This window comes from Muntiacus reevesi, chromosome 1, assembly GCF_963930625.1.
Source record: "Muntiacus reevesi chromosome 1, mMunRee1.1, whole genome shotgun sequence".
NCBI classification, from domain to species: Eukaryota; Metazoa; Chordata; class Mammalia; order Artiodactyla; family Cervidae; genus Muntiacus; species Muntiacus reevesi.
Window position 1 is genome coordinate 235084162 of NC_089249.1, and position 25069 is coordinate 235109230.

The 25069-nt window shown below is 39.2% G+C and overlaps 1 protein-coding gene across 4 annotated transcripts in view; it reads left to right on the forward strand.

The window, feature by feature from the left end:
- Window positions 1-10214: 10214 nt before the first annotated feature.
- Window positions 10215-25069, forward strand: part of RBM27 (RNA binding motif protein 27) — a 54212-nt gene continuing 39357 nt past the window's right edge. For all 4 annotated transcript variants that reach the window (XM_065918835.1, XM_065918837.1, XM_065918836.1 and 1 more), the window contains exons 1-3: window positions 10215-10457; window positions 20590-20708; window positions 22785-22909. In XM_065918835.1, coding sequence (XP_065774907.1) covers window positions 10399-10457; window positions 20590-20708; window positions 22785-22909 — 303 coding nt within the window. In that variant the 5' untranslated portion in view covers window positions 10215-10398. The remainder of the gene's footprint in view (window positions 10458-20589; window positions 20709-22784; window positions 22910-25069) is intronic.

Sequence of the window (25069 nt, forward strand, 5' to 3'; positions counted from 1 at the left end):
ACACCTCTCTTCTCAAGCATCCAGTACTCCTTCTTCACATTCAACTGATGATTCCTTTCTAATTCACTGAAAGCATAGAAGCAAACTGTAAAGAACCTCCATGAGTTCCTTTGACTACAGCTACTATTATGCCTAAGCCCCTTATCATGAGCTCTATTTTCTACTTATCATGAATAACTGGGGCACCTATTAAGACCTAAACTCCGTTTGTACACTAAATCTCATTGTCTTTTCCTACTAAGAGATTTCATTCCCGCAGTTGCCCACTTCACCTTCCACATCATCGAATTTTCTTTCTCAGCTAGGTCACACCCATCTACCTTCATACATATCTTCTAACCTAACACAAGCAAAAGAAAAACAGAACAAAATATAAACAAATCCTTTCTATCCCATCATATCTTTTGGTACCCTCTTTGTTCTACTCCCCTTTACAATAAAACTCTTCAAGAGAACTGTCATACTATCTGCAATTCCTCTCTTCTCTTTCTCTCCCAGACTCTTTCCAATTGAGTGTTCACCTCCTGAATTCCATGGAATTGTTCAGATCACCAATGACCTCCTCATCCATATTGCCAAATCTGATGGTCAATTCTATGTCCTCATTCTACTTGATGGAGAAGGAAATGGAAACCCACTCCAGTATTCTCGCCTGGGAAATCCCATGGACAGAGGAGCCTGGTGGGCTACAGTCCATGGAGTCACAAAAGAGTTGGCCTCTACTTAGCAACTAAACAACAACAACAACATCTTACTTGATGCAAGAACTACATGACATAGTTGAAAACTCCATCTTTCCTGAGGCACATTTCTTGTTTCTCTATTCTCCTCCTTCATCACTGGCCAAGTCTTCTCAGTTTAGCACATATTATTCCCTTTCCTTGTAAATAGGAGAATGCCCTAATGGCCTTTCTTTCTAGATACAGTAAATTCCTAGATGATCTTTTCCAGGCCCATGATTTTCAACACACTTTACAATGCTGATGGATCCACAGTTTTATTATTATTATTATTATTATTATTATTTTGATCCACAGTTTTAAACACCAGGCCCAATCTCTCATGAACTCCAGACTCTTAGACTCAACTGTCTACTTGGTATTTCCACTTGGATTTTTCTTCCCACACTATGCATCTTGTAGGACCTCAGTCCCTTAGCCAGGGACTGAACTTAAGCCATGGCAGTGAAAGCCCAGAACCTAACCACTAGGTCACCAGGGAATTCCCTCCACTTGGATTTTTATATTAATTATGTGTCTTGCCTAAGAATACCCCAAATTTAGGGGCTTAAAATTTTTTTTTTTTTTTACTTCTGGTCATGCTGCATGGCTTGCAGGATCTTAGTTCCCCTACCAGGGATCAAATCCATACCCTCAGCAGTGAGAAGTGTAGAGTCCTAACCACTGGACTGCCAGGGAATTCCCAACAATAACCATCTATTATCACTCACAGTTTCCGTGGGTCAGAAGTTTGGAAGCAGCTGACTGAATGGTTCTGCTTTGGGGCTTTCATGAAAATGCAGTCACATGCTGACCAGGGCTGTAGTCATCTGAAGGTGTGACTGGGGCTGGAAGATCTACTTCTACCACGGCTCACTCACAAGGCTAGAAAGTTAGTCCCGGCTGTTGGTAAGAAGTCTCAGTTCCTTTCGATCTGGGACTCTCCAAAGGGTTGATTGAGTGCCTTTGGACATGTGACTGGCTTTCCCCAGAACAAGAGGTCCAAAATGGGAGCTACAATACCTCTTATCCTAGACTTAGATGTAAAAGACTGTCATTTCAATGTGTTCTACTGATCATATAGAGAAGCCCTGATCCAGTGTGGGAGCAAAGGACACATGAGTGTGATCCTTAACACAAGTTAAAGATCGTTGGCAGCCATCTTGGAGCATGGCCACCACCATGTCTAATGTCTAAGACAATGTCTAATTCACAGCCCAAACTGAATTCAAGATCTACCAGCCATTCTCTAAATCTGCTCCTCGCTCATGTTCCCCACCTGAGGTCAAGCACCTTGGTTTCATCCTTGACTTCTTCTTGTGTTTCACACCAACAATTATTCTGTTAGTAAAACTCCTTGACACTACCTTTAAGATACATCCAGAATTTAACTTCTCATTCTCTCTTTGAGTGCTAGTCTGGCCCAAACCAACATTACCTCTCACTTGGATTATTCCTTCCTAACTGGTTTCCCTTTGTTCATGTATGTCCCCTCCAGTCTGATAACCATGAGGCAGCCATAGCCATAGACATAGCTAGTGTTTAAAAATAAAACACTAAATCCTATAATTTGATTCCTCTGTTTAAAACCTTCAGTGCCTTCCAGTCTCACTCAGAACAAAAATTCAAAGTCCTTACCATGACCAACAAAGTCCTCCATGATCTAGCTTCTCACTACCTCTTTAATCTCTTCAACCATTATTTTCTTCTTGGCTCATCCCATTGCTTTCCTCCTTTCCTCAAACTGTCAGACCACTGCTTTCAGATCACTGCTCAGTCCTTCTAACTCCCCCATCACTCTCTCCCCACACTTTTCTTTCTTTCTTTATAGAATGTACCTGGCTATATGATATAGTTGTTTACTTGTCACCATTCTCCTGATACTAAAACAATCTTCAAGACAATGCATATTTTCTTCACTGAACCAAGGCCTATAACAGCGCTTTGCCTATGATAGGTTGGTAATCAATATTTCTTGGAAGAAAGAAAGACTAAATGCAGGAACCAAAAGAGGCTAATCTATGCAAAGTTGGTGGCAGAGTACCTAGTACACAAGGAGTATGAGTTATTATTACTTGCTCTGTCCAAGTCCCAAAGCTTATTCAACTCAAGGAAGAGAGGGCAGTTATCTTCTAATATCAGAGAGATAACCAGGGGGAATTGGAGTCTGGTCAGTCTACTGTTGCTATTTCCTGCTTGAAAAAATAAAGTCACTATTATTGCAGTGATACATCCCACATTTCTCCTGGATGTTTTTCTAATCTGCAAGGAAGGATGGCAGACTGAGGCCCCAGTGAAACTCTTGAAGAATGGCACGTGGACTAATTCTGGTCCACACATCCAGAGATGCCACTTTCAACCTTTCCTCCCTGTTGACATGGCTCTCTCCATGTGAAGCAACTTTTTTTTTTTTTTTTTTTTTTAATATTATTTTATTAGTTGGAGGCCAATCACTTTACAACATTTCAGTGGGTTTTGTCATACATTGACATGAATCAGCCATATAGTTACATGTATTCCCCATCCCGATCCCCCCTCCCACCTCCCTCCCCACCCGACTCCTCAGGGTCCTCCCAGTGCACCAGGCCCGAGCACCTGACTCATGTATCCCACCTGGGCTGGTGGTCCGTTTCACCATAGATAATATACATGCTGTTCTTTCAAAACATCCCACCCTCACGTTCTCCCCCAGAGTTCAAAAGTCTGTTCTGTATTTCTGTGTCTCTTTTTCTGTTTTGCATATAGGGTTATCGCCACCATCTATCTAAATTCCGTATATATGTGTTAGTATACTGTAATGTTCTTTATCTTTCTGACTTACTCCATGTGAAGCAACTTTTTAAAAAATTGAGATAATTGTAGTATCATAAGCAGTTGTAAGAAATAATGCAGAGAGAACTTTTGCACACTTGTCCTAATTTCCCCTGATAGTAACATTTGCAAAACTATGGTATATCATAATCAGAACATTGATATTGACATGTTTTATATGTAATCATTTGTGCACATCTGTGTGTGTGTGTGTGTGTGTGTGTGTGTGTGTAAAATTCTTTACAGCATTATCATACCTGTAGCTCCCTGGACCCATCCTGGCAGTCAAGATACAGAGCAGTTCCAGCCCCACAAGGATCCCTCATGTTGCCTTTTAAAAACCACACTCATGGGACTAATCTGGTAGTTCAATGGTTAAGAATCTGTCTACCAATGCAGGGGACATGGGTTCGGACTCTGGTTGGGAAATTAAGATGCCATATGTCACGGGCAGCTAAGCCGGTGCGCCGCAACTACTGAGCCTGCGTGCCCTAGAGCTCCTGCTCTGCAAGGAAGCCATGGCAGCCGGAAGCCCACAGACCTCAGCTAGAGAGTTGCCTCTGCTTTCGGCAGGGATGCAGCAATGACGACCCAGCGCAACCAAACATTAATTAATTCTAAAAAGCCATAGCCACTTTCCCTCCACACCCCCACTTCTATCTTCTATACATAAATGGAAGCACACAATATGTAACCTCTGGGGATTGGTTACATATTGTATTTCATTTTTTTCCTCACTCAGCATAATTCATCCAAATTGTCGCATGTATTAACAGTTCCTTCCTTGCTGGAGGGAAGCATGGAGTCCCATTCCATGGTATGCTATATCACACAGTTTAACCATTCACCTGTTTAAGGTCACCTGAACTGATTCTTAATTGGGCCTATTATAAATAAAGCTGCTCTAAACATTTGAGTACAGGTTTTTCAGTGTAAACAGAAGTTTCCATTCCTCTGGGATAAATGCCCAGAAGTGTAATTGTTGGGTCATATGGTAGTTGCACATTTAGTTTTTAGAGAAAATACCAAAGTGTTTTTCAAAGTAGCCGTGCCATTTTACATTATATCAGCAAAGTATGAATGATCCAGTTTCTCTACATCCTTATTGGCATTCAGCGTTGCCAGTTTTTTTGTGTTCTTTTTTTTTTGTGTGTGTGTATTAGCCAATCTTATTGGTATTTAGAGAGAAGCAACTTTCTAAAAAAAAATCCTTTTAACGTAGTTCTCCTGGGAACCCAATCGACATTTCCATAACCAAGAGACTATTCTGATTGACTGGCAATTTGGCTGCCTGCCCACTCACCTGGACTTTGTATAAGGAAGATTCCAGAGACTTTTACTAAAGCAACTTTTCTCTGATGGGCTGCTCCAGGGGACCTAAACTCAAGAGAGACTGACATTTTGATGGTGTGCTGTTCAATTAACTGATTATTTACAAATATACAGACATGACAGGGTCTGTTTGTAAGCATGAGCTTTCTAGTTTGAAATTCCACCAAAGTTTAATTTAACAGCATGTAAAGGAAGTCTACTGTGATTGTAAATGTCACAGAAAAAATTCAAAAATGACTCCCCACCTCTCTTATTGTACCTCTGGGACATTGTCATAGGTTGGTGACTAAGGACCAATCCCCCTCCCCCAGCTTTCCTGCCCCAAAGTAGGCACAGCACAGTCTGATTTTGCAAAGCCTGTTTACCCCTGACAACACTTGTGCAAAATCACCCACTGACAGCTCTTCCTGGTGGAGAAAGAACACACAGTTGCCCTCAAGCCTAGGAAGAGAACTTGGTCAGAATAAGCATGTCTTTTCTTCTTGTCACTCTCTGTTTTCAAGGTCCCATATTAATAATCTCTTTTTTCCTTTGATTTCTTTCTTTCTCCTCTGTGCAAATAAACTGAGAGAAAAGTCAATATTTGCTAAGTATTCATGTTAACATCCAACTTAACTAAGGAAAGAACATTTATTTGAAATCAGTTTTACTCTGAATTATCCAAGAGCAGTGCCTAAGATATGGTAATAGGCTCAATATGTATTTGCTAAATGAACCTCATATCTCAGTGTTTGCCAGTGAGGTGATTAAGTGAAGGTTACAGGTGGGGCTTTGGAACCTAACAGACATGGTCAAGGCTGGGCCTCTTCACTCCAGCTTCATGACCTTTCTGGGATGCAATTTTCTTGCCTATGAATATTGTTTACTATACAGGGGGACTCTGAGCCAGATAGGCAACAATACAGTGAGATATTTAGCATGGGGCCAGCATAGGGTAAGTATTCAACAAACTTGGGTTTGATTATTATGCCCAATGCCTGACTATCAGACCACCAGAATCTGAGCTCCCAAAAGGCAGTGAATGGCTGCTGCTGCTAAGTGGCTTCAATTGTGTCCGACTCTGTGGGACCCCATAGACGGCAGCCCACCAGGCTCCGCTGTCCCTGGGATTCTCCAGGCAAGAACACTGGAGTGGGTTGCCATTTCCTTCTCCAAAGCATGAAAGTGAAAAGTGAAAGTGAAGTCCCTCAGTCGGGGCGACTCTTTGCGACCCCATGCACTGCAGCCCACCAGGCTCCTCCATCCATGGGATTTTCCAGGCAAGAGTACTGGAGTGCCTTGCCATTGCCTTCTCCAGTGAATGGATATAACTCTTCAAACTTATGTCTCTGCCCCAGCCCAGCACACAGAATCTGGTACCTTGTACAGTACTTGATAGAGGTATGTTGAATTAGTACCTATGTGTATGCACTGTCTTCAGGGTAGCCCCATAACTGAATGACTGAAATCAGTGCCTCATTCACTCATGGACTTCAGACGAGTCAGTTCTATGCATACAACAAATAAAGTATAAGGAAAATTCTGGACCGTGGCTACTGACTAAATCTGAACCAATTATTTAGGAAATGGAGTGAGTGAGGCTTGGGAGTGGGATTCATTGTATTCCACTTCTGGAAAAGTGACTCTTCCATAGATGCCACTTTCTCAAGGTATGGTTTGGAGTTTGACATCTACATTCAAATACTGTGCTTATATCTATCCATCGATGCCATCCTACTCAGTTTAGAAAAGTAATGACATCATAACATGAAAAAATAGGGAAAAGGAAAAAACTATCCATGGTCCCCAAACCCAAATATGGCTATCGTAATCATGTCTGTTCTACTCCCTGTAATACTCTTGATTGAATGATGACCTCAGTCACTAGAAAGCCAGTATCTCGGCACCCTCACCTCTGAAGTAAGGCTTGAAAATTTGTTCTATAAATATTACATTTAAAAAGTACTTTGAAATTCTTGCAGCAGAGTGATTTATTGTGAAAAAGGCAATTCCTATTCCATATCAATCATGCTATCAAGTTCTTGCCTAGCTGCAGGCCTAATCAAATCACTTTTACATTTCTCTTTTAAAAATATCTATCATTTGTGGGTAATACTTCATCTCTGCAGGGGAAAGAAGTGAAGGGAAAATGAGGATAAGGATAAAGCAAGAAGAAGAGAAGAGAGAGAGGAAAAGGCAACAGCTGAATGTGTCAAAGCTCTGGGCTTGCTGTTAGAAGATCCAGATGTTACTTAGTCTCTGTGAACTTGACATAGCTGCAGAGCTGGGGAGGAGATAACAGTGAAGGAGGCTCACTAGATAATTTCTAAGTGTGTTTCGCTTTTATTTTTCTCTCTTATTTCGCTATGTAAGGGGTCCAGGCTTCCCAGGTGCATGTGTGTGTGCCAAGTTGCTTCAATTGTGTCTGACTGTTTGCAATCCCATGGACTGTAGCCTGCCAGGGGATTTCCCAGGCAAGAATACTGAAATTTTCTGTGATTGTGTGATTTTCATCCTGTCGGCCCTCTGACAGATAAGGATAAAAACATCTACTTCTGCTTTATTGACTATGCCAAAGCCTTTGGCTGTGTGGATCACCACAAACTGTAGAAAATTCTTGAAGAGATGGGAATACCAGACTACCTTACCTGCCTCCTGAGAAATCTGTATGCAGGCAACAGTTAGAACTGGACATGGAACAAAAGACTGGTTCCAAATTGGGAAAGGAGTATGTGAAGGCTGTATATTGTCACCCTGCTTATTTAACTTACATGCAGTGTACAACATGCGAAATGCAGGGCTGGATGAAGCACAAGCTGGAATCAAGACTGCCGGAAGAAATATCAATAACCTCAGATACACAGATGACATCACCCTTATGGCAGAAAGTGAAGAACTGAAGAGCCTCTTGATGAAAGTGAAAGAGGAGAGTGAAAAAGTTGGCTTAAAACTCAACATTCAGAAAACTAAGATCATGGAATCTGGTCCCATCACTTCATGGCAAATAGATGGGGAAACAATGGAAACGGAGAGATTTTATTTTTGTGGGTTCCAAAATCACTGCAGATGGTGACTGCAGCCATGAAATTAAAAGACACTTGCGCCTTGGAAAAAAAACTATGACCAACCTAGACAGCATATTAAAAAGCAGAATTACTTTGCCAACAAAGGTCCATCTAGTCAAAGCTGTGGTTTTTCCAGTAGTCATGTATGGATGTGAGAGTTGGACTATAAAGAAAACTGAGCGCCAAAGTATTGATGCTTTTGAACTGTGGTGTTGGAGAGGAATCTTGAGAGTCCCTCGGACTGCAAGGAGATCCAACCAGTCTATCCTAAATGAAGTCCTGAGTATGCACTGGAAGGACTGATGCTGAAGCTAAAATTCCATTACTTTGGCCACCTGATGTGAAGACCTGACTCACTAGAAAAGACCCTGATGCTGGGAATGATTGAACGCAAGAGAAGGGGACTTTAGAGGATGAGATGGTTGGATGGTATCACCTACTAGATGGACATGAGTTTGAGTAAGCTCTGGGAGTTGGTGATGGACAGGGAAGCCTGGCGTGCTGCAGACCATGGTGTGGCAAAGAGTCAGACACAACTGAGCAGCTGAACTGAACTGAATACTTTAGTGGGTTGCCATTTCCTCCTCCACGGGACCTTCCCCACCCCTGGATGGAACCCAGGTTTCTTATATCTCCTGCACTGGCAGGCGGGTTCTTTACCACTAAATGCCAGCTGGGTCACTTCGCAAGTGGTTCAGGGGTAAAGATTCGCCTGCCAATGAAGGGGACACAGGAGACGAGGCTTCTATCCCTGGGTCAGGAAGTTCCCCTGGAGGAGGAAATGGCAACCCACTTAGTAGTCTTGCCTGGAGAATCCCATGGAGAGAGGAGCCTGGTGGGCTATGGTCCACAGGGTTGCAGAGTTGGGTGCACACATACACATGCAGGGGGTCCACATACTAGCCTGCAAGCCAGACCATGCTGGCACCTGTTCCTAGACACCTGTGAGGTAACAGTAACTTTTACACTTTTAAATGGTTGGAGGAAAAAAATCAAGGAAGTATGTTGTGACACATGAAAACTCTCTCACATTGAAATTTTCATATGCCTTTTATTGGAACACAGCCACAGTCATTTGTTTCCATATTACCTATGACCTATTTCATGCCAAGAGGGCAGAGTTGAGTAGTTGTCAGAGACCTCATGGCCCACAAAACCAAAAAATATTTGCTGTCTAGCCTTTTAAAGAAAAAATTTGCCTACATCTGCTACATATTTATATTACAGTCTGCTTATTTTGGGTTGACCCATCTCTTTTATATGAGGTGTATGCTCATCAGGTATTTTTTATAATGTTATGATTACAACGCATAATCTCATAAACTGTTCAGCTTTCTGGGAGGAAGGACTGTTTGTTTTGCTCACCACTGGAATCCCAGGGTCTTACACAGTGCTGGTATACAGCAGGTGCTCACTAATCGTTGTTGAATAAACATTCTAACACCAGTGCCAAGCCAGTCATTTCAAAACTCCAAAAGGAAATTTTTCATCTAGTACAAACCAATTTGCCCATTTCAGTGATTTCAATTTTTTAAATATTATTTTTAAAAACTTTTTTTGCTGACCAACATCTTCCCTGCACAAAATCCCCATCGAACTTTAGAGAAGCAATGAAAAGAGAATTTTTTAAAAAATGGAATCCTTTTTCTCCCTTGTAGAGAATATACTAAAAATACTGATAAAATTGAAATGGCCTCTGTCTTCTGCAACCGTTGCGCCACGTTTTTAAAATGACGATTATTGGAGTCCAAGGCAGGGTTGCTATAGCATTGTGCATAATTTAAGCACAGCAGCAAAAGATACCAGCATGTGTGCCGAACAAAATGAGCATGTGAGGAAAAAAAGTAAAATTTTGCGATCTGTGCACAGTGTCGAACGTGAACGTATTGCACGTTATGTTGCAGATTTACTACAGCTGAGTCATTTCGGGACACTAGCGTGTGTTTCCAGGAAAAAACGGGAGGAAGGAACCAGGCTGAGGGGCTCACCAGGTTCCCCCAGGCACTCCCAGGAGCAGACACCGGTATTCCGCGGCGGGCGGCGGCGTGGTTAAAAAAAAAAAAAAAAAAAAGAAAAGTGCCGCGGCCCCTTTAAGAGCCACAGCGCCTTCTCCAAGATACCATCTTGCACCAGGAGTTCACGTAAGCTCTCTACCTACCTTGGTAAATCCCTCCTCCTTTACTGGGTACGACCGGCGGGCGGGGCGAACGAGCCTTTTCATTGGCTTTGCGCGCACGGCCCTCTCTTTCCTATTGGTTGCAGCGCTCGCCACTCGATGCTATCTCCCACCCTCCTGTGCCGTCGGGCTAGGTTGAGTGAGGGCTCTTGGGTTAGTTCCTGTTAGGCCCCGGCCGGGGGAGTAGGTTGAAGTCTCCTAAGATGCCCGGTGGGCTGAGGCACCGGGAGCTGTGAAGAAGGCGTGAGGAGGCGGCAAGGGGCGACTCGCGGCAGGCCCGAACAAGAGCGGCGGCCGAGCCCGCCTTCCTTGCACCATGCTCATAGAGGATGTGGATGCCCTTAAGTCCTGGCTGGCCAAGTTACTAGAGCCGATGTGAGTGAGGCAGGCTGGGCCGGGGCTGGCGAACGTGGGCGTTGGGGGCCCGCGGGGGCGTGGGGGGAGGGGAAGCGGCGTGGGGGAGGGCGGAGCGGAGGGGCCGCGGTCGGGAGGTCCCGGCGACGTCTTCTCTGTAGTACTATCACCATTGTGGGGGGGTGGGGGGAGGAGAGAAAGGGACGTAGAGGCGGTGTGGCTCTGGGAACGGGGCGGGGGGGCGGGGAGGACAGCGAGGGCTTTTGAAATACACGTTTTGGGGTGCTCAAAGGGGGAGCGGGAAGTGAGGGAATTTAAAATACTGCTCTTTGAGAACTGAGAGAGTAATCGGGGCTCTTGAGGGATTTTAGAATTTGAATATCGAGATCTTGAAGGGAGTAGCAGGATATCACGCGTTTTACAAACAGTATTATTCCGGGACTAAAAGATCTAGAAGCGGGAGTATTGGGGACCTTTTGGAAGCATGAAGGGAGAAAAGGAGAGTAGGGACATTGAGGGCTTTATAGCTATTACTGATGAGTTCTAAGCATTCAAGAATATTGAATTAAAATAGGGTAGTGGATAGGGATTTGTGGACACTGAAGTGTTTGGGGAATTATTAGGAATCTGATAAGCCTATTAAGGGATGCTATTATTGAGGAGTTGATAGTGCCAAGAGAGCTGATGATTTTTAAATACCATTAGGGGTTGGGAAAAGTGAGGTTTTTGTAAGTTTGATTGGGGGTTGAAAGGACTACTTGAGTATGTAATATTATTGGAGGACAGGCTGAAGGGGTATACCGGCAGCACCAAGGGATTTTTAGATACAGGTATTGGAATAATGAAACGGGTAGTGGAAAGAAAGAGTTTTGTAAATACCGAGAGGATTGGGGTGTATGTAGGATTATTGGTGAGGGGTTTGTTTCTGTTATCTGGAGTAGTATGGTGGAAATACTGTTGGGACCCTTGAAATAAAGGAATAGCAAAGATATGAACTTTTTGTTGGTTTTGTAACCGTTTTAAAGGGATGAGATTGTGAAGTGTTAATTTGGGACACTGGGGTATAGGTAGTTTCTGAAAGGTATCTCTGTGAGCCAAGAGGAAAAGCTGGAAGGAGGGTGGGAGGAGGTGGTTTCTAACTCTCTTGGGAAAGAAGGCTTGGGAAGGGAAGGAAAGGAATCATTTGCTGCCCCTTTGTCATTTCTACTTATTAGTTTTCCTCCTGCTGGAGGTGAGGGCTTTGTGGCTGAAATAAAAGGAGTACAAGAAGAGATGGGCAGGCTTTGATTCATTAGATCAGATAATTTTAGTGGAAAAATTGAGTTTTTGCAGAGGTGGAAATAAAGGGTAATTCAGGAGGTGTGGAGGTGTGATGAAGTTGGTTGTTAGGAGACTGCTACTTCCCTGTTTGTCTGTTTCCTTGCGCTCCTGAGAAACCCTGTTAACTAACTTTTGATGTTTTGCTATTTCGGTTTCTTGGGGTGGGATGGTAACACCTAGGAAGACTCATCTGTAGTCCATTGTGTCAGCCTTGTGAAGATGGTAGGGTGGGAAAGTGAGACAGCATTAGGGGAATTTTATTGTCTGAAGTGGTATTTGCTTTCTGAGGATGTGTGTATGACTAGAGCACAGGTATGAATGAGTATAAGGGCTTCTGAGTTTTACATTAGTGATGGTCTAAGTAAAGTGCAAATGACTTCTGGGCACACTTAAAAGCTTTATAGAAGAATATGGGCCTCTTGAGTGTGCATCATACTTTTCCTACATACAGTATCAAGATTGGAGCACAAAGGTGGAAGTGGATTGTGATGAAGGTGGGAAATCATGAAGTAGAGTTTGTGAAAGTGACTGTGTATGGAAGAGGCTAAGAACAGAAAAAGGTCTATTAAAATATAGAACAGGAGAACCTTTGTGTTTTTAGTTGGTTGGTAGATACTTTTGAAAGTATTAAATGTGTGTTTTATGTCTTGAGTAGAAGGTGACAAGTTTTAATATTATAGTTAATTATTTTTTTAAAGCTCCCTAAGATGTTTTGATCTGGGTAATGTTTTTTGATTTTTTTCTTATTGTCAGAATTTAGTTTGGGTGAGAACTTAAGTCTCCCTAGGGTGTTTTCACCAGATTTTTTGGACTATTTATGCTGATTTTGTTCATATATATTCTGTAACTTTCATGGGTAAAAGTTATCTTTCAAAATGATTAGTTTCCCCATTTGTTTTGAGTTATATATTCAATGTAAAGCTCACATCATGCCTCTTTTAAAGATTATTTTTGTTACTTTTTTAGTGTTAAGAAAGATCTGAAATCACTGCTTAGACTTAATTATATAGATGATTTTCCTAGAACTACAAAATTACAAAATAAACTACAAAACAAATGCTTATTTTTAACTCATATAGGTAATGGTTTTGGGTGAAAGTGTTAATAAATAGTAAAGGCAAGTGCAAATGTCACATATATTCTCATTCTTAGTATGTTGTCATGGGAGATTTTTTTTTGTCTAGACATCCTAAAATATAAGAAATGATATGCTGAAGTGGGTTGTATTTGTAAGTTTACTTTTTCATATTCCAGATTCAAGAAAATTATCATGGGAGGTTGGCATGTTGCTACAACATAGCATTTCAGAGCAGTTGTCAGGCTTTCATATAACGTAGTTGCAGTGGATATGTTTTAATCAGACTGTAGCTGTGTACATGATTTCCTGTTGCACTTTCTTATTTAGCTTAATTTAAAATTATCTAAATTTAGGGAATTCTCTGGTGGTCCATTGGTTAGGACTCTGCTTTCAGTGTTGTGGACCTGGGTCAATCCCTATTGTGGGAGCTAATATCCTGCAAGCCACATAGATGGCCAAAAAAAAAAAAAGTAACTGAATTATAAAAGTTCTTGATTTTTAGGGATTTTTAGTATGGTCCACCTTGTCATTAGTGAAATGAAGTCATGTAACAGAATATTATGAAACCAGTCTCGTTTCTATGTGTTTGTGCCCCATAGACAAATTAGGAATCTCATACTGTTAGAGCTTATCTGTTTCCATTCCTTTTGTAGACGTGGGACATATCTGTTACCTTATTAGAGGAGGGACAGGAGGAGGGAGACTAGAAGAAATGACTCCTTAACTAGCTGTGGGCCACCCAGTACCATTTTCATTGGCAGTGCAGTAAAAGGGAGAGAAACCATCTTAGTCCAGGAGTTTCTCTCTCTTCCTGCTGCTGCATGAATAGAATGAACTCACAGATCTTGTTTGGGGTCTTCATCTTTCTTCAGTTTCAAAATCTTCTAGATATCCTAGTTATAGAGACTGTGTAGGGATTATACATGAGTAGGACATGTCATGATTTCTTTTTATTACAAATAACTGCTCACTTGAACTATTGGACTCCTTAAAGATAAAAGTAAATCTAGAGGATAAATCAGCCAGTGGAGAAATTTCTACAAATTTAGAAAACATTCAAGCAAGCATTTTTTAATAACAAACATGCATTTCTACCAAAAATGTTGTCTTTAATGAGGAATGTTTTAAGTTATTTTTATTTTATATATATTTAATATGTATAAGTACATCTAATTCACTGCTGCTTATTAGGTTTATTGTAAAAATTTGTCTTGTGATAATCATTTTGTAATGTATAGAAATACCAAATCACAGCGTTGTACACCAGGAGCTAATATAAGTGTTTTAAGTCAATTTTACTTCAAAAACAAACTCATAGAAAAAGAGATCAGCTTTGTGATTACCAGAGGTGGGGTTGGCGGGAGGAGAGTTGGGTGAAGATAGTAAATAGGTACAAACTTCGAGGTACAAGATATATAGTACTAAGAATGTGAAGCATGATTAATATAATTAACACTGCTCTGTGTTACATATGAAAGTTGAGATAAAATCCTGACTTCTCATGACAAGGAAAAAATGTGTTTTTTCTTATTTTGTATCTATGTGAAATGAATGTTCACTTAATTTATCATGGTAACATTTCATATATGTAAGTAAAATCATTAATACTGGTTCAGTTCGGACATACATAGTTCTGTATGTCAATTATATCTCAAACTGAAAGAAAAAAGCTATGAATAACCAAAAAAAATTACCTTGATACATGTTTTGAAGAGAGTGATAGGGTTTATAATACTTTCTGGAGAGTTGTATTCATTCATTTATCTGTCATCTGTTTTGGTAGAGCATCATTGTGCGATGCAGGGCATTTAGTTTCTAGATCTATATTTGAGTCACTGACTTTGGAGAGTTTTCTCACCTTTCTGTGTTAAACAATTAATTATATTAACCTTTTACCTATCTCGCAGTTTTCTCACCTTTCTGTGTTAAACAATTAATTATATTAACCTTTTACCTATCTCGCAAATATGAGTATTATAATGCAGACTATAAAAAGTACTTTATGTACCAGAATCATTAAATATAAATGAATTTTATGGTTTTTAAAATGTGAAAATATATTAAACTCTTTTTGCAAAAATACTTATTAATACTAGTGTTAAAGTCCTTCTGCCACTTAAAGAATAATCAGTCTAGTGCATGACGGATTCTCATTGCAGGCCCTAGACAAGAATTGGTAGAGAAAGCCATCGACTTGATGTGCAGTTTCTGTGAGTTTAGGCCATATCAAGATCTTTGTAAAAAAAAAAATACTGTAAAACATTGACTTTGTGTCATTTCTGAGTATGATGGAAAAGACACAATAATGTTCGTTGGGATGATTCTATTGATGCAGTGGTCAGGGGGTGTATATTTGGGTTGAACTCTAGAGTTTACATGCTGTTTGTATGTTTGCAATCCTTACCAAATTAATTTTGACTAGAAATCTCTGCAGTTGCCCAAATGGGAAGAAAAATCACCGTGTAGCAGCTTGTTAGATCTCACCTCTTAATAAATGAACTGCAAGGATAAAATGAGTATTTTGTAGGTATGTTCTTGAGACTGAAAAGTACTGATAATTTTCTAAAATGTATGTAATAGCTTCAAAGAATTGATGTCCCTCTAAAGTTCTGTGGGACGTGTTTAAGGAGACCATTCACTGTTTCATAGAAGACTTATTCTGGCCCAAAGACTTCTTGGCAAGTTTTAGTATACTAAGTTAGGAATGTATTTGTTCTTATGTCCTTTGGTCTGACTCCTAAATGTTTCTGACTTCACTCTCCCTGGCCCATTTGCTGTAGGTTAGGAGCCATATATTGCCTTCATAGCCTCGTTTCCTACCAATGTCTTCTCTCATCCTCTCACAGTATTGTTACTTCATTATTAATCTCTTTGTTTAGCCATTTGATATTTTGTACTATAATTATTATTTTTTCATTTCCTTGTGACTGAGGGCAAGGTCTGTCTTGCTCAAAATAATTCCATTACCCAGCAAGAAGCTTGGCATTTCCTTAACATTTAGTAAATGTCTAATCAATGTCCTCATATGTGTATTTAGGTTGGTCACAATTAGAAAAGTGTGATTTTTTTTTTTTTTTAAGTAGTCTCATTTTCTGAGTGTGCTTAGTTGGTGGCTACTGTGCTAGGAGCTGTATAGTTCCAAGTATCACAATGGTGTTTGCAACTGAGAAACATCTATTTTTCCCCTCCAGATAAATCTAGGGGTATTTTCTTCCACATCATCTTCGTTCATGAAAACCCCTAACTAATGGTGGGGAATATGAAAGCTTTCATTTGAAAAGACGTGGAAGTACCAATATTTTTGTTTCCTACACAATAGTAGTGGTGTAGTACCCTCCAGCTGAGCACATCGAGAAAATCAGATTAAGTTGATAGCTCAGTGAATGTGTCAATACCTGCAATGGTGATTTCATTAAGAAGCAAAAAGACATTTGAGATTTTTACAGATAAGACATTTCTGGGCAATATTTCTATTAACTTCTCATGATAAAAATTCATTCTAAACAATTTTTTTTCTTTTAAATAAAAATAGATAATGGAAACATGTTTGTAGAACATTATGCAAGATGTGAATTTTAAATAATCCTCATTTGTAATTTCCATTAAACTTTAGGAAACTTCTTATGGTTCTTTATTTTAACTGAAAGGTGATTACTGATTGAGGCTTAGAATACATTAATTTGTCGTGCAGATAAACATTAGAAAAAATGTATATGCTGTGATAGATTTTACTTACATGGAATTGAAACTGAGTTTTAGTTCCACAGGTAGGCTGTCTCCCTGGTCTTGAATGGATCACTTGATTTGTCTTTACATATTTACAAATTTAGACATCTGGATAATAGTTGATCATGCTGTTAAGGGGTTTCCCAGGTGGGGCTAGTGGTAAAGAACCCACCTGCCAGTGCAAGAGACATAAGAGATGAGGGTTTGATACCTGGGTTGGGAAGATCCCCTGGAGGAACGCATGGCAACTCACTCCAGTATTCTTGCGTGGAGAATCCCATGGACAAAGGAGCCTGGTGGGCTTCAGTTCGTAAGATTGCAAAAAAACACAACTGAAGCGACATAGCATGCACACACACATGCTGTTAAGACCTTTTAAAGACTATAGAATAGTACTTTTTGGTGGATGCTATTACCTTTTCTAATCTCTTTGTTATGATGGAAGCCCCTTTTTGTCTAGAAATGTGTGTTTAACATAGCCATGGCCCCATAATTTCAAAATCTCTTTCCAAGATATACTTTGTCCCTATAGTTAAGCAGAAATGAATTTCCATAAGCTTTGGTTATAAATGAAGAGCTAAAAGGGTTTTTAAAAAAATAAATTAATTATTTTGGCTGCACTGGGTCTTAATTGCAGCATATGGGATCTTTGATCTTTCATTGCAGCATGTGAACTCTTAGCTGCAGCACATGGGATCTAGTTCCTTGAGCAGGGATTGAAACCCAGATCCCCTGCATTAGGAGAGTGGAGTCTTAGCCACTGGACCACCGGAGAAGTCCCAAGAGCTAAAAGGTTTTAAATACTCTTTGGGTACTGTTTTTGTGTAAGAGAAGTAGGACGTGGCCCTGCTTTTGTCTTGTAACCTATCAAGGGTCTTAGTCATGCTCATATTTTTGTGACATACTTCTGCAAGTCTTTTTGGTCTAGTATTAGTATTGCTATCATGTCCATGTCAGTGAAAGTCTCTCAGTCATGTCTGACTTTGCAACCCCATGGACTATACAGTCCGTGGAATTCTCCAGGCCAGAATACTGGAGTGGGTAGCCTTTTCCTTCTCCAGGAAAGTTGGTACCATAGCTACTATTATAGTATAGCTACTACCATAGCTGCCATTATAGTATAGCTACTATTATAGTATAGTATTATAGGATAGTATAGTATACTACTATAATGGTAGCTATAATAGTAGCTACTATAATAGTAGCTACTATAATAGTAGCTACTATAATAGTAGCTGTAACAGTACTATACTATAATAGTAGCTATTATAGCTACTATTGGTACCATAACTACTATAATATTGTAATTGCCAGTTTTTAAAGATTATATGGTAAGTGGTGATGAAAGAATAAGAGTAATCATAAAGGTACAAAAAAAAATCATAGCAAAAAACTCCCCAATGTATTTGTTTTGCCATTCAATTGATGTGACTCATTCTTTCAGACTGGTGATTTCCTTCATTCTTAGTGCACTTAATGGATACATAGTTCAGTTCAGTTGCTCATTCGTGTCTGACTCTTTGCGACCCCATGAACCGCAGCATGCCAGGCCTCCCTGTCCATCACCAACTCCTGGAGTCCACCCAAACCCATGTCCATCGAGTTGATGATGCCATCCAACCATCTCATCCTTTGTTGTCCCCTTCTCCTCCCGCCCTCGATCTTTCCCAGCGTCAGGGTCTTTTCCAATGGCTCTTCGCATCAGGTGGCTGAAGTATTGGAGTTTCAGCTTCAACATCAGTCCTTCCAATGAACACCCAGGACCAATCTCCTTTAGGATGGACTGGTTGGATCTTGCAGTCCAAGGGACTCTCAAGAGTCTTCTCTAACACCACAGTTCAAAAGCATCAATTCTTTGGCGCTCAGCTTTCTTTATAGTCCAACTCTCACATCCATACATGACCACTGGAAAAACCATAGCCTTGACTAGATGGACCTTTGTTGGCAAAGTAATGTCTCTGCTTTTTATTTATTTATTTATTTATTTTTGTCTCTGCTTTTTAATATGCTGTCTAGGTTGGTCATAACTTTCCTTCCAGGGAGAAAGAGTCTTTTAATTTCATGGCTGCAATCACCATCTGCAGTGATTTTGGAGCCCACAAAAATAAAGTCAGCCACTGTTTACACTAGGAGCTTTTAAATTTAAATGGTCCCATTCCTTTGGCTGTAAACGTGCTTTTTGTATTTTATGCAGAATTCTATCTATCATTTATTAACAATCAGTTGTTCACTCCCATTAAACAAATATTTAGAATCTATAATCAGTCTTTTCTTGGTCTCTACTCTTACCTTATTGTAACTATTCATCTTGAGTTTTATCACTGTTCCATCAAAATGTATTTCATCAGAAACAACCTAATTCTGTATTTGTTTATTAGTCTGAATACTAACTATATGTAGAAGATACCTGGATTTGTTTAACTCACCTCATTTTCCAGTAATCTGAGTTTCGCCTGTTTCTCACTGGAAACCTCATATTCTTACCCAGTGTTATACCTATTAGGTCCTGAGACTCCTTGAAGGTTCCCATAATATCAGGGAAAATAACATTGCTTCTTTTTTGCCATTCTTAGTTATTTAAATTAAAAAATCCTTTCTCTTTGTGTTTAGAATATAAATGGAGATGGTATATGTCCATTTTAGAATTTAGCAGTTGGATTTATTAAGGTAATCTGTTCATAATTCTCCAAAATATAATCATTTTATTTAAGGATTCCAGCTTTCTTTTAATTAAGACATAACTCATCATCTGTGTACTTAGACTTCTAGTGCACTTTGACATTTGCCCATCATTTTTAAAAAATTAGTTTTGAGTTTTGTAAAATTGATAGAATTGAAATTTGCTCTTAGAATTTGGTACATAAATGTTTTAAAAGTATATACTAGAAAGGAAGTAAGGGTGTTGGTGTTGTTTTTTGCTTACTAATATCATAAACTTGTTGGAAATGTGATTGATACCTTGAGCTGAAACTTTTTTAACTTTCTGATTTATAGTAGAGGCCCAAGGATCATAGAATAAGATTAGTGTTTTATAGGGATATAATCATTTTGCTTGCATAATGATTTTACTTCTTGTCATTCTGAGTTTTTTCATTTTATCTTCACAACAGTGCTGTGAAGCCACAAAGGATATATGATACTTAAGTGTACATTCATGGGGAAAATAGAATATAAATATATAAGCGTGTGTATGTATTTGTTTATATAAGAAGAAAACTTTCTATTACTTGTAATGTATATAAAATGTCAAGTCTGGCAGATTGCTGTACATTAGGAGTTGGCAACTCTAGGATCTTGTGCTGCCCTGGCATAAGAGATAATTTGGAATGTCAAAGTCAGGTTACTACTGACTAGAAAAAAAAGTGACGTAGATAAAGGTTATCTCTGCTGCCCTTTCACCACTTCTCTTATCCTTTCTTTTCTAACTCCCCAATCTTTTCTTTCTTCCTAATAGCTGCTGAAGTGTTTGCCAATAAAATTTAAGGTGACATGCTTTTTGTGTTCTTACTTTTTGTCTTAAAATGATCCTTAAGATACTCACTGAGAAGATTAGAGGTAGAAATTGCCATTTTTAGATGCTGGTGCTTGGCATTACAGAGAATGGAAAAGCTGTCCCATCACTTCCCCTGCTTCTTCTTCATTGATCACTCAGAACAGAGAGTTCCTGAGGAGATCTACAGCACTTCTACAGCCTGGGAGTCAAGCTGCACCTTAAGAGTCTATTGCCACCCTTTCCCTATTACCATTGAGAGCAAATAAATATAGATTCATTCCAAAGTTCTGAGTATAATTGGAACATTGAAAATAGGAGGCACATTATTTTATAAAAATAAGCAGAAAAAGAAAAAGTTAACTATAGTATACATATAAATATGCTCTTTGTTAACGATAGTCACCTATGTTTGCAGTCATTTTTTAAAACAAAGTTTTTTACTTGAAGCCTTCCAAAACGGGGGTGATTTCATTAATGACATCAGTATTTGAAAAAAAAAATGTTTAAAAATACTTGTTTTCTCTTTGTCTAACTAGATGTGATGCTGACCCTTCAGCCTTAGCCAACTATGTTGTAGCACTGGTCAAGAAGGACAAACCTGAGAAAGAATTGAAAGCCTTTTGTGCCGATCAACTTGACGTATTTTTACAAAAAGGTAATTATTATAGGCCTTCAACCAAGTATTTAAATAGAGATTTTAAATTTAAAACTTCCTGATAAAATCTTAAAGATAAAGCTTGAAAGGAAAGAAATTGGTGAGAGCCCTTTAAATACTTGAATATACCTGTTCGTGCTTAATTATTTATTGTGTATTCAGCAAAACTTTTTCCCCTTTCCTACTCTGCACCTCTCCAGTATTGAGGCAGTGGTAATTCAAGTACTTTTTAAGTGAAAGAATCCTTGGAGCTTGTGGTAGAATCTAGTTAATGGTTAAAGAGTAACAATTTTAAAGATAATGAAGCTGCTTATTCTTACTGTTTATTAAGACAATGAAGGTAACTTTTTCTCCTTCTTGACTGGGGCTTCTTGATATGCAAGAAGAAATGGGCATGCTCCTCTTCTCTGTGTGTCTTTAACTTCTTATCTTAGCAAAATCTTGTTCCTAGTCTGCGGAGCTTCCTGGGTGCCTCCCTGCTGCTTCTCTGACCTCATCTCCTACCACTCCCGGTCATTTGTTTCATTCTAGCCACATGGACCACCTTGCTGTTTGGTAAAGCAAGGCAAACATGTTCCCAACTGAGGGCTTTTGAACACTGTTTTACCCTTTCTTGAAACACAATTTCTCATGGTTTCTGGCCTCTGCTCAAATGTCATTTTCTCAGAGTGGTTTTCCCTGAACATCCTGTATACAGTACAGGTCACGCTCTCCTCTTCCCATTTTTGCTTTATTATTTTTTCATGGCATTTGTTACTCCCTGTCATGTTAATGTTAATCTGCCTGTTTATCTGTGTGTGTCTCTCTCCACCTCCCGTTTGTCTTTTCCTTTGTTGAAATTGGAGACTCGGAACCTACAGACTTGACATGTAGAAGATACTCAATAAATATTGTTGAATGGACAAACAGGAATGTGGATATTTTTTATTTACTGGTTGAGATAGTTGTTAATAATGAGAAAAGATCCTTTAGCTCAAGTATCTGCTGAGAAATAAAAGATAAGTCATGTGGCTTCTTAGTCTAAAACAAAGGATTACATATTTTTTGTGCATTTTTAAGGCTTTTTATACAAAATTAATTCAGAATTCTTTCAGTACAGATGAGTATTTTCTAAATGTATTCATTTATATTGCTTAGTTTTAATTAAAGATAGTCATGATATGTGTATATTTTAAATTACAAAAGTAATACATGTTTTAAAAAGTGCTTTAGAAATGCAGAGGCATGTGAAAACAGTCTTCTGATCATAAAGTCTTTCGAATGGTCTGATTAATTTGTTTTAAAGTTATGTGTAAGAAGAGCTTAGCATTCTATAATCGTGGAAAATGCTTACTGCACAAATTAATAACCTAAAAAGTTTATGAAAAGATGCTTTTCTGAAGAAAAAATTTGACATTTTAGAAATAGCTATTTGTATAAAACATGTAGCAGTTGCAGTGTAAGCAGAATCTGTATTATACTTTTAATATCCTCTTTAGCTCTTCCTGAGGGGTAGGACCCATGGAAGTGACTTAAATTTGGTTTAAATAACATAAATATCTTGACATTTAATTTTTAATAACTTTCTCTGGTTCTCTCCATTAAAGACTCTTCTCACCTCATCTGATCCCTTCCTACCCCCAGTGCATTACCTTATCATTTTTGTGTCCTTTCAGAGTTTTCTTTAATGCAAATATATAGATACAATATTTGATTTTATATCTTGGAGCATTGATACTATAAGTACTCATTCTTTTTATAGGCGCTGTGTGTTATTGTTTGATTGTCATATGATTTATTTAAATAGTCTCTTAGTCATGGAAATTTGGGTTGTAGCCAGTCTTTTACATACTCAAACAGGCAATCTTGCATATAAATCATTTTGAACATGTGCAAGTATCTTTAAAGGGTTTTAAACCCCAGAAGTGGGATTCTCCCCCATAAGGGGTAGACTCATTTTTAGTTACACCAGCTATGAATCAGATGTCCCACTTTCCTCAGCTTTGCCAATAGAGTGTGTTGTCAAACGTTTGGTTATCTACTAGTCATTCCCCATTTCCCTTTGTGTAACATTTGCATATTATTTCTTCTCCTTAGAAACTTCAGGTTTTGTGGATAAGCTATTTGAAAGTCTCTATACCAAGAACTACCTTCCTCCTTTGGAACCAGTTAAGCCTGAGCCAAAACCACCAGTCCAAGAAAAGGAAGAAATTAAAGAAGAGGTAATGTAAAGTCTTCTTTCGCTTGCAGGGACTTCTTAGGTCTTATTACCAGTATCATTCTTAGTTGGTAGTTGACCTCTGTAAAAGCTATTCTCTTTTAACTGGGCATAGAGAACAAACTGGGTCCGCACAGGAGGAGGGGACTGGGGAAGGGGTGGAGTGGGAGTTTGGGTTTAGCAGATGTAAACTTTTATATACAGAATGGATAAACAGCATAGTCCTACTTTGCAGCACAGGGAACTATATTCAGTATCCTGTGATGGTAAACCATAATGGAGAAGAATATGAAGTGTGTGTGTGTGTGTGTGTGTGTGTGTGTGTGTATGTGTGTATGTAACTGAATCACTTTGCTGTACAGCAGTAATTAGCACACCATTGTAAATCAGCTACACATCAGTTAAAAAAAGAATGGGCTCCCAGCATGTTTTTTCAGGTAATGGAAATACGGAGAAACTTTTCTTCTGTATTGGATAATGTATAATTTTTGGTTTAAGTTATAGGTTAGGGAATTCTGGTGGTCCTCGTTAGTATAGTGGTGAGTATCCCCACCTGTCATGTGGGAGCGAGCCCGGGGTTTATTTCCCTGATGGGAAGGCAACATGCCCTTGGGCTTCCCTGATGGCTCAGATAGTAAAGAATCTGCCTGCAATGCAGGAGACCCAGGTTTGATCCCTGGGTTGGGAAGATTCCTGGAGAAGAGAATGGCAACCCACTCCAATATTCTTACCTGGAGAATTCCATGGATAGAGGAGCCTGGTGTGTTAAAGTCCATGGGGTTGCAAAGAGTCGGTCCAGACCAAGAGACTAATGCTTTCACTTTAGGGCTTCACTCAGTGAGTGAAGAACCTGCCTACAATGCGGGAAACATGGAAGAAGATGCAGGTTCGATCCCTGAGTTGAGAAGATCCCCTGGAAAAGGAAATGGCATCCCATGCCAGTATTCTTGCCTGGAAAGTCCCATGGATAGAGGAGCCTGGTACAGTCCATGGGGTCGCAAAGAGTCAGACACGACTGAGCAGCTAAGCATGCAGCATGCGGCACTTAGGACTCTGTGCTTTCATTGCTGAGGGCATTGGTTTAATCCCCGGTCAGGGAAATTTTTTTTTAAAGGTATAGGTTAAATCTTTGTATAATAAGTTAAAAATTTTGCAACATGTATCCTTTTTTAGAGTCATTGAAGGTCAGTGGATTGAAAGTGTCTGTTTGAAAGATAGCTGGTTTGAATGAGGAAAATTACATTATCTTGAGTTTTGGAAGAACAGTTTAAGAAAAACAAATTGTTGCACTATTTCATTTTGTATATTTGTAGTAAATCCTAATTTTGAAAATTATGGAAGCTGAATTTCAGCTTTTATGTATACTACCCCAAATGTCTGGCATTTTTCCTATTTTCTTAGCTTTTATAGATAACTTAATTGTTATTACTGACAAATAATAGCTGGTAGAATAGTGTGTAAATATAATAGTTTATAGTAATTGTTAGATAACATTGAAGGGACGAAGTTGTCTTTTTTTGTACCTTCAGCCACTTGCCATCCTCATAAATACTTAGTAGGTATCTCTAAAAGGTTATATTTTTAAAGCCTCCAAATATTTTCGTATATAAAAGTAACAATAACTCCTTAATATCAGATATCCAGTGTTTAAATTGCTAATTGTTCATAAATGTCCATTTTTCCCCCATTTGTTTGAGTCAAGATCTAAATAATGAGGTTGACTGAACTGTCTTTTTTTTTGTAATTCTTTATGTATTCCCTCTCACTTCCCTCATGCCAAGATTACTGCTATTCTTATTTCTAATACAGTATAAAGAAGTGAAGTCGCTCAGTCGTGTCTGACTCTTTGCGACCCCATGAACTGTAGCCCACCAGGCTCCTCAGTCCATGGGATTTTCTAACCCATGGAGTGAGTTGCTATTTCCTTCTCTAGGGGATCTTCCCGACCCAGGGATCAAACCCAGGTCTCCCGCATTGTAGGCAGACGCTTTACCGTCTCAGCTACCAGTGATACAGTGTATTCTTGATTTTTTCATTTTATGTGATAAGAATAATATAGACTTTTAAAAATCTGTACAAATCAAGCATTTTATTTATATAGCAAGGAAGCACTCATTTATTCTCGACTTAAGTATACTTGAGATTAAAAATCATGTTTGGCAGT